Here is an 8,790-nt window from a genome sequence, read left to right on the forward strand (position 1 = left end):
TCTGCTGCAATAGCAGATTCTCTCAGTGGCCAACCATTTCAATTTCACACCCTATTCCCATACCAATGTGCATCTTGTATTGCAAGACTGAGGCTACCCGCAAATCAGAGGAACAACACCTTATATTCCATCTGGACACTCTCCAACCACATGGCATTAACATCGACTACTTTGGTTTCTGTTAGGCCCCTCCCCATCTCTCTTTCTTTCCCTATCCCTCCTTTCCTCCACCTCCCCACCCCCTTTCCTCTCCATTCAGAGAGCTACCTTATCCTACCCTTCCTTTTTATTCAGGCACCTGCCTACTGAGTTTCTTCAGCACTTCTGCGATTTAAATTAAGTAAATCTTTTCCCAGTTTCTACTATTTTGACTCCTATTTTCATTGCTCCATTTTTAGCTCTGACTGGAAACTTGTCCTCAGAGGATTAAATAATTAGCATTTAGAGAATTTATTTGATACTTTTATTGTATGGCCACCTCAATTTGTTACTCAAAGTTAGTAATTCACATATGCCTGTTCTGACTTTGGGCTAAATTGAAGAATTGTCTGTTGGGAAAATAAATGTGTTCTGCTTATTTAAGGTCTATATACACTGACGCTTGTTTGGGTGAAGGAAATATGAGGATGGTGCAGCTTGGCAGAAAGGTATTCACTGAAACCGCTTCAGAGCAAGATTTTTAAAATCTATTTATTCTTCTGTTCCTGTATAGTAATTGCATTTAATCAGAATCAGCCATGTGATAACAAGAAATAAAGATCCAGTTGTAAAATAGTCATAAAATTTATTGTTATCCCATTGAAGACATTTTATGCTGTGGCTTCACTTTTAATTTACTTTCGGGTGGCTTAATGAACAATAATAAGCTGTTTTATTCTGAGGTGTTTTACAGAAAATTAACTAAAAATTGTGCTTTTAAAAAATAGTTTCAAGATTATCTCATGGTAATTGGGATCTAATGAATCCATCTAACATTTTAATATTTAAAGTAACAAAATTTACCTCGCACTTCAATAGCAACCAGTGTTAGCATGTCTTCTGGAGTAATTTTGAATGTAATTCTTCAATCGTTTGATGTATTCAGATAGTAAACCAGAAGAAAAGTGAATTGTTACCTGTGCATCCGTTCTTTTTGCAGTTTGGCTCAGTAGTGAAGTTACCTGGCAGTGGAGGAGCAGTGATTGGTCTCTGCTTGGATCCTGACAACCTGGTATGTTCAAATAAATCTATGCATCAAGTTAAATCAGTTGCTGGTTTTATAAGATAAATGAAGAACTGAAGTGAACTCCCTTTACATTTTTTGTCGTAATAAACAGTTCAGTGCAACATTTAAATTTCAATTTAATAAAAAAGATCTGCTAGCAAAGGGCAATAAATGACAGTCTTGCTGATGATGTCCCATGCTTTGAGCATTGAACAAAAAATCAGAGTTTTGTAGCATTGACATTTCCTGGCTATATGAGTTAATAAATCTACATTTTTTGAGCCTTTTTTTTCCCAACAAGTACCATTAAATTGCTTTTTTGCCTTTTCATTTTCATCACAGGTTGAACTAAAGGAGGCTTTCCAAGAAGCTGGGTTTGTGATCTGTGATGTTGTTCCGTATGCTCCTTGAATTTTTAATAAATGAGAGAAGAAATTTTCTAATCAAAAAAATAACTGCAATAATTAGCTTGAATTACAGAGCCAAATTACAATTTATGGAGCTATTTGTAAATGTTTTTAGTATTCTATTCAATAGTTTTATCTTGCTTTCAGTCTGTATTCAGCTGGCCAGTGCATGTATGTAGTTAAGAAATTGCACAGTAAACATAATTGAAATTGATTCCTTAAAGCAATTCCCCAATGTCATTAATGTCTTTTTATCCCGTGTAAGTTTTTGGTAGCTTTTATCAGTCTCAAGTTTTCAGTGGACTACAAGATTATATAGTAAATATGGTAAAAGTCTTAAAATCCAGACTGCATGAGGATTAGATCGGTCTGGAATTTCAGATTTTCCAGATTCTTGGGCAGTGCTTTTAAAGTTCAAATTTAGCCTCAGACAAATGCACTCTATGTACTTTGAATTGTAATAGAGAATGTCGAGCACAAAATAAAGAGCTATTAAAAATCGTTTCCCAATCCACATCTGATATAATCAAATTTAAATCTTGTTCCCATGCATAAGTTATCTCACTTTTATTCCGATATGACTTCCTGGTGTGACAGGTGTAAAAGCAGAGAAGTGTCATTAATTCATATGAACTGCACTTTTTCAAGTCTAGAAAAATACTGGAGAGAGGTTTTTGATACATAATGAAAAAAATTCAATACAGATTTAACATCGAATCCTTTGGTGGCTCTTTTTGGTACAAGAAGAGGTAATAATTCTTCTTTATCTCTGGTTCAGAGTCGCACCATTTCTTTTATCTCTCTTTTGGCGAGGTGTGCAATTTTAGTTATGTGGAAGGATGCTGCTCCGCCCACCCATGATCAGTGGTTGTGTGACATCATGTCTTGTTTAAACATGGAAAAGATGAATTATTCAATTAATAATTTAGAGATAATATTCCAGAAGTTATAGAGTCATTAATGACTCACTAACTTACTTTATAATTTTACTCCAATGTAATAAAATTTTCCATTTTTTTTACCTTTGCTTTTCTTTTAGTACCAGTCATGCAGTTAAGTAAGGGTTTGAGTTTTTCTTCTCTACCATTTTATTTTTTCCTCCTTTTTTTGTACTATTAGGTATATGTTATTTAGAATATGAATTATGGATATAATTTACAATCTATATAAGTTAGTGATATACAGAATATCTTATTTACTTTATGTAACTGTCCACACTATTTTATTGAATTGTACCCTTTTTATTTGTATGTCCTTTATTAAAATCAATAAAAATATTTTTAAAAAAGAAAAAAAATTCAAATTTAAGGAGAATAAATGGGTGAATTTTGATAATTTATTAAGAAACAATTTTTCATATAAAATACTAAGTACAAAATAACAAATATATATATTTTCTTACATTTCTATGACTTTCCTGTAGTTACTTGTTGCCAAAGTGTATCTGTGATGCTTATGCATTAACACACACAAAAGCCAAGAGTTCTCGAGAAGTCAGGATTCTCAGGTGGTCCAGATTTCTGGCATGTGGTTTTTACTGCATAAAGATGTAATCTAAATGTGTATTCAAGAAAAATCTAAAATTGTTCTACAAATGTAAATTGAACCCAAAGATTAGATAGATTCCCAAAAAGAAAGTTTCATAAATAATTTTCCTGTCATCTGGTAGGCATTTGCTTAGCACCTAGTACACTCACTACAGGAAAGGCAATAGTGGCTCAATTTCTCAATTTCAAACAAAAAAGAGGGAAATAAGCTGCCATTTAAAAAATGTTTTGAAGCTGGCAGTTGTCACTTTCTTTAGAAAGCTTCAGGCACTCCTGTTTTGTGGTCCTGTCTGTGTGATGTTGGCATTTTTCCGCTGGTACTCTACAGGTTTCTCCCAGATGCTCCGGTTTATACCTCCCCTTCCTCATATCCTAAACTATGTTGACTAATAATTGGCTGCTGTAAATTGTAAAGTGTGTGATAAGAGAATCAGTGAAAGTTAATGGGACTGTGTGAGAGTAGGTTTGAGAAATGGAACAGATGAATGGTTTCTTATATCATGAGGAATTATGATGTTGAAATAAGAATCACAATTATTGGAACTCTTCCACAATTTTAATGTAATATACATAATGATTTATTGTAGAACTGTGTAACAATGTTCTTTGATATTTAGCTGACTGGCTCTATTTATGTATTGATTTTTTTTAAAATAAAATTATTTCCTGTCTTAAGTTTGATATAGTTAATGACTAATTCTACATGATTGTGCCATATAACAAAACAAGAATTGTATAGTATTAAACTGACTCTTTTGAAGAAACAAGTTTTGTAGTTTGTAATTTGTAACAACAAATTATCATATTTTGAGTGATAGCTGTTACAATAGGAACTTGGACAAAGTCTGTACTCTGTTACCCAGCTCATGTTTTAATCTGCTAAACACATTCTGACATAGTTATTTTGTGAAGAACTTCACAAATTGATTGACAGAATCTAAAATTTGAGACTCATATTATGAGAAAAACAGAAAGTTGGTATTTAGTCCAGTGATGTTCTTGCCCTGCAGTTCTGTTATTCTAGATATTCTGCATAATTACAATAATATAAAACATTGTCATTTGTATTTGTTTTCTGCTGTATTCAATGGCATATTTGCTATATTATAGTTGTAACATCCATCAGTGACTGGTTAAAGTGTTAAATTTGTAAGGTGTTTTCATTTCATAAAATATGACTACATTATAGGCCATTGTAACAAAGTATTCTGATTTAAAACAAAAAGTGATGATAGCCATTTTTAATGGTGGGGAGGCTGTCATTTATTATTAAACATCTGACCACTAATATAAGGCATGATGGAATTGATGATCAACTTTCCTTCCATGCCATGTTCTTAATCTGAGACAGGCTTCTTTCAGTTTCAACATTATGTGTACAGAGTACCTAGAAGTGGCTTTTGTTTTTCAGTCTCTGCTTTCTTGCAGACTTGTGTATTGATTATTTGTACAATGACTGGAAAGAGAATGGAAGGTAATAAATGGAACCAGCTTAGAGAAGGGAAAGAGAAGGTGGGCCGAGGAGAAGAAATCCAGTTGATTGTATGGGTGATGGACAGATGGAAATGAAAAGGTGAACAAATTGAGAAATAACCTAAATGGACTGATAGGAATGGGAAAGGAACACAGACTATTAGTTACCTGAAATATGAAAATCTGCCTGGGAGTATGTGTTGTGCTTCCAATTTGGCCTCACTGTGGCAGTGGAGGTCATATTAAACATGGTGGAAAAAAGAGCTAAAGTTATGTGTGGCCACAACCTCAAAATGTCCTAAGGAGACAGTGCAAGTGTTCTGCAAAACAGTCATGCCTGGTCTTACCAATGTGGAGGAGAACATGAGAAGCAGCAAATGCAATAGATGAGGGTGAAGGAAGTGCACATGAATCTCTGCCACATCTGGAAGGGCTGTATTATCTCTAGTTGGTGATGTGGGAGGTGGTATAGCAATGCATTCCTGTTCCTGCGGTTGGGACAGGGGACACAGGGGTGGGTGGGGAGAGAGTGAAGAGTGAACCAGAGCATCATGGAGAGTGTTCACTGTTGAAAGGTTGGGAGAGGGGAAGCTGGTGGTGGGCTCATATAGCAACTGGCAAAAATGGTGAAGGATGATATACTAGATGCAGATGTTCATGGGGTGAAAGATGAGGACTAATGGAATTCTTTTCTGTCTGAGGAGGAGTTTGTTGGAGCTCTTATCTGGGAAGTGTCTTTTGAATACAATCAGGTCGATGTCGTCTTCCAAAAAACAACTTTCTGGAAAATTCTCATTTGAAAGGTTAACCAGCAGCTCTTTTATTAAAAATGCATAAACGTTGAATTAAAATCACGTAAATTGGAGAAACTCAGCATTGTATGTTGCAAAGATAGATACATCACCAACGTTTCGGTTTGAGCCCCATATCAAGGTAGGATTCAATGAATTAAAATCATTATTTTTCTTATGGAAGCAACCATTTCATTGAAAAACAAGTGAGTCAGAATGTTTATATAAGAAAAAAAAGTTGGAAAACAGATCCCAAGTCTATACTTTAAACAAGAAACCCACTTAAAACTGAAATGGTCGCGGAGAGGAGAGTTGTCAGGTCCCAACGTGCTCGTCCCCAGGAGAGGTTTTCTGCAGTACGCATGCGCGTACTCTCGCTCACAGCCCCCGTGGGAAATATCCTGGGGAGGCCGAGCCCATGCGTGACGGACGCCTGGTTGGCCACCGAGGATTGGATGCTGCGCATGTGCAGTCGCTCGCTCGCGTGGTGGCAGTTGGATTTGAACTTGCGCACCTCGGGTTGATAGAATTTTCCACTGGTTGGATGGTAGGTATGGAAGTCCGATCCTTTCAGTCGCTCCAGAACTGGACCAAAGGCATTGTGGCAATGGCTCTCCTCTCGCCGTATTGTGGAACCCTGCACTTCAGATTCTCGAATTTAGGCTGTTTTTATTTAAACCGTTTTATCTTTGAGTGACTTTCACCCAATACCTTCGTCAACCTTGTGTTAATCCAATTACGACAATGCTCCCCATTTTGGTCCCATGCATGAATCTCTGGCCCTTCAAGATTTCTCTTGCAGCCTGTTTCTGAGCGTCCTACCCATACACTAGTTTAAACAACTATTCAGTGGCCCAAGAAGAATGTCTTACCAAAATTAGTTTATTTTGAGTAGGTGACAAAAGGTGGTTGATGAGGGGAGTCCAGTGGATGTTATGTACAGAGACTTTAGAAAGGAGTTTCACAAGGCTCCTCATGGTAGCCTTGATTCAGAAGGTGCACATGCATGGGATGCATGGTGAATTGATAGTTTGGATGCAGGTTTTCTGCCATCGGAAACAGAAGGTAATGATAGAAGAGCGTTATCCAGGCTGAAGGCCTGTGATCAGTTGTGTTCCACAGGGATTGGTGTTGGGATCCCTGTTTTGATATATAAATGGCTTTGATGAAAATGTATGCGGGTGGGTTAGTCACTTACCAGGCGATACAAAGATTATGGACAGTGAGGTGGGCTATCAAAGAATATAACAGTTGTGGATAGTGAGGAGGGCTATCAAATAATGTAACGATACCAGTCAGTTACAAATATGGGCAAAGAGTTAACACATTTAGGTGTCTAAACGAGATAGACAACAAACTCGCCAAGGCAAATAGCGCCTTTGGAAGACTACACAAAAGAGTCTGGAAAAACAACCAATTGAAAAACCTCACAAAGATTAGCGTTTACAGAGCCGGTGTCATGCCCACACTCCTGTTCGGCTCCGAATCATGAGTCCTCTACCGGCATCACCTACGGCTCCTAGAACGCTTCCACCAGCGTTGTCTCCGCTCCATCCTCAACATTCATTGGAGTGAATTCATCCCTAACATCGAAGTACTCGAGATGGCAGAGGCCGACAGCATCGAATCCATGCTGCTGAAGATCCAACTGCGCTGGGTAGGTCATGTCTTAGAATGGAGGACCATCGCCTTCCCAAGATCGTGTTATATGGCGAGCTCTCCACTGGGCCACCGAGACAGAGGTGCACCAAAGAAGAGGTACAAGGACTGCCTGAAGAAATCTCTTGGTGCCTGCTACATTGACCACCACCAGTGGGCTGATATCGCCTCAAACCGTGCATCTTGGCGCCTCACAGTGCGGCGCCCAACACCTAGCCCCAACCCCAACCAACCAATTTTCCCTTGCAACCGCTGCAACCGTGTCTGCCTGTCCCGCATCGGACTTGTCAGCTACAAACGAGCCTGCAGCTAAAGTGGACATTACCCTTCCATTAATCTTCATCCGCAAAGCCAAGCCAAAGAGAAGAAGAAGAAGACAGGTGTAAGGTATTATACTTTGGGAGGTCAAATGTAAGGGGACTGTATACAGTTCAAGGCATGACGCTTAAAAGCATTAATATGCAGAGGGATCTGGGGCCCCAGTACATAGCTCCTTGAAAGTGGCTATGCAAGGTTTAAAAAAGGCATGCTTGCCTTCATTGGGGAGAGCATTGAGTATAAAAGTAGGGAAGCCTTGTTGCAGCTATATAAAAATTTGGCTGGGCCATCCTTGTAATAAATGTTTGCAGTTTTGGTCATCCCATTTTAGGAAGGATGAGGAGACTATGGAAAGGGTACAGAAGAGGTTTACTAAGATGTTGCCTGGTTTAGAGGGTATGATTGGGAGAGGGTATGACTTGGAGAGATGGTAGAAAATTGTGTTTTCTCTGGAAAGTAGGAGGCTGAGGAGAAATGTGATAGAGATTTATAAAATTAGGAGAGGCATTGACAGGGTGGACAGTAAGAATGTTTTTTTCCAGGGCAAAAGTGACACATACAAGAGGACATGAGTTTATGGTGAGGGGAGTGAAGTTCAGGAGAAATTTGCAGGACAAATATTTTGCACAGATTGTGAGAGGTGGTAATGGTGGAGCTTATAGATGGATACATGAATATGAAGGAAAAGAAGATATATCTATCAAGAGCAAGCAGCAGAATTTTCGTTTGATTTGGATATTTGTATTAGTGTATTTATGGCAGGATTGATAGGTTCTTGATTAGCCAGGGCATCTTGGTTTATAGGGAGAAGGCCGGGCAATGGAGCTGAGTGGGAAAATAGATCAGCTCATGATTAAATAGTGGGAAAGATTTAATAAGCCTGATATCCTTTTTCTGCTCCTATGTCTTATGGTCATATGGATGTCAACTTGGCACATACACGTGGGCTGAAAGACCTGTTCCCATGCTAGACTGTTCTATGCAAAATTTATATATTTGAGCGCGCATCCTGGGAAGAACACATGTTTGTCCAATGGAAAATATGCATTTGCTATGTTTTTTAAAAATATATGATAGAAAAGGTAAAGTCAGAAGTGGTTATGCATGGAAATATCAAATATTGTTTATGCAAATATCAAGAATTGTTTCTGCTACAAAAATAGAAATTATAACAAGAACCTGTTTCAACTTAATTAGAATCAGATGTCAGCTGTTCTAATCAAATTTGCTGAAAGTAAAGGGGAAAAACGTGGTAAAGAAATGGAGGTATGTAAGCCAACCTATCATACAATTTTCATTAAAGATTTTGTCTTGCCAAGCCTTGGTAAAATATTGGATAAGGAAGATGCAAAGAAAATGTATGCATCTAAATCACATCCTAACAACAAATA

The 8,790-nt window shown here is 37.8% G+C and overlaps 2 protein-coding genes across 12 annotated transcripts in view; both read left to right on the forward strand.

Annotated features, from left to right (window-relative positions):
- gkup (glucuronokinase with putative uridyl pyrophosphorylase) overlaps positions 1 to 2,125 on the forward strand; it is a 66,423-nt gene extending 64,298 nt beyond the window's left edge. For all 6 annotated transcript variants that reach the window (XM_069894798.1, XM_069894800.1, XM_069894802.1 and 3 more), the window contains 3 exons: positions 584 to 647; positions 1,139 to 1,210; positions 1,547 to 2,125. In XM_069894798.1, coding sequence (XP_069750899.1) covers positions 584 to 647; positions 1,139 to 1,210; positions 1,547 to 1,615 — 205 coding nt within the window. In that variant the 3' untranslated portion in view covers positions 1,616 to 2,125. The remainder of the gene's footprint in view (positions 1 to 583; positions 648 to 1,138; positions 1,211 to 1,546) is intronic.
- A 3,738-nt stretch (positions 2,126 to 5,863) lies between these two features.
- LOC138741159 (carotenoid-cleaving dioxygenase, mitochondrial-like) overlaps positions 5,864 to 8,790 on the forward strand; it is an 88,830-nt gene continuing 85,903 nt past the window's right edge. For 2 of the 6 annotated variants that reach the window (XM_069894804.1, XM_069894806.1), the window contains exons 1-2: positions 6,013 to 6,487; positions 8,597 to 8,665. In XM_069894804.1, the coding sequence (XP_069750905.1) occupies positions 6,335 to 6,487; positions 8,597 to 8,665 (222 nt within the window). In that variant the 5' untranslated portion in view covers positions 6,013 to 6,334. Of the gene's footprint in view, positions 5,970 to 6,012; positions 6,488 to 6,520; positions 7,469 to 7,496; positions 8,482 to 8,596; positions 8,666 to 8,790 lie in introns of those variants that run through there. The other 4 variants (XM_069894808.1, XM_069894805.1, XM_069894809.1 and 1 more) reach the window with 4 other exon arrangements.

This window comes from Narcine bancroftii, chromosome 8, assembly GCF_036971445.1.
Source record: "Narcine bancroftii isolate sNarBan1 chromosome 8, sNarBan1.hap1, whole genome shotgun sequence".
In the NCBI taxonomy this organism is placed as follows: Eukaryota; Metazoa; Chordata; class Chondrichthyes; order Torpediniformes; family Narcinidae; genus Narcine; species Narcine bancroftii.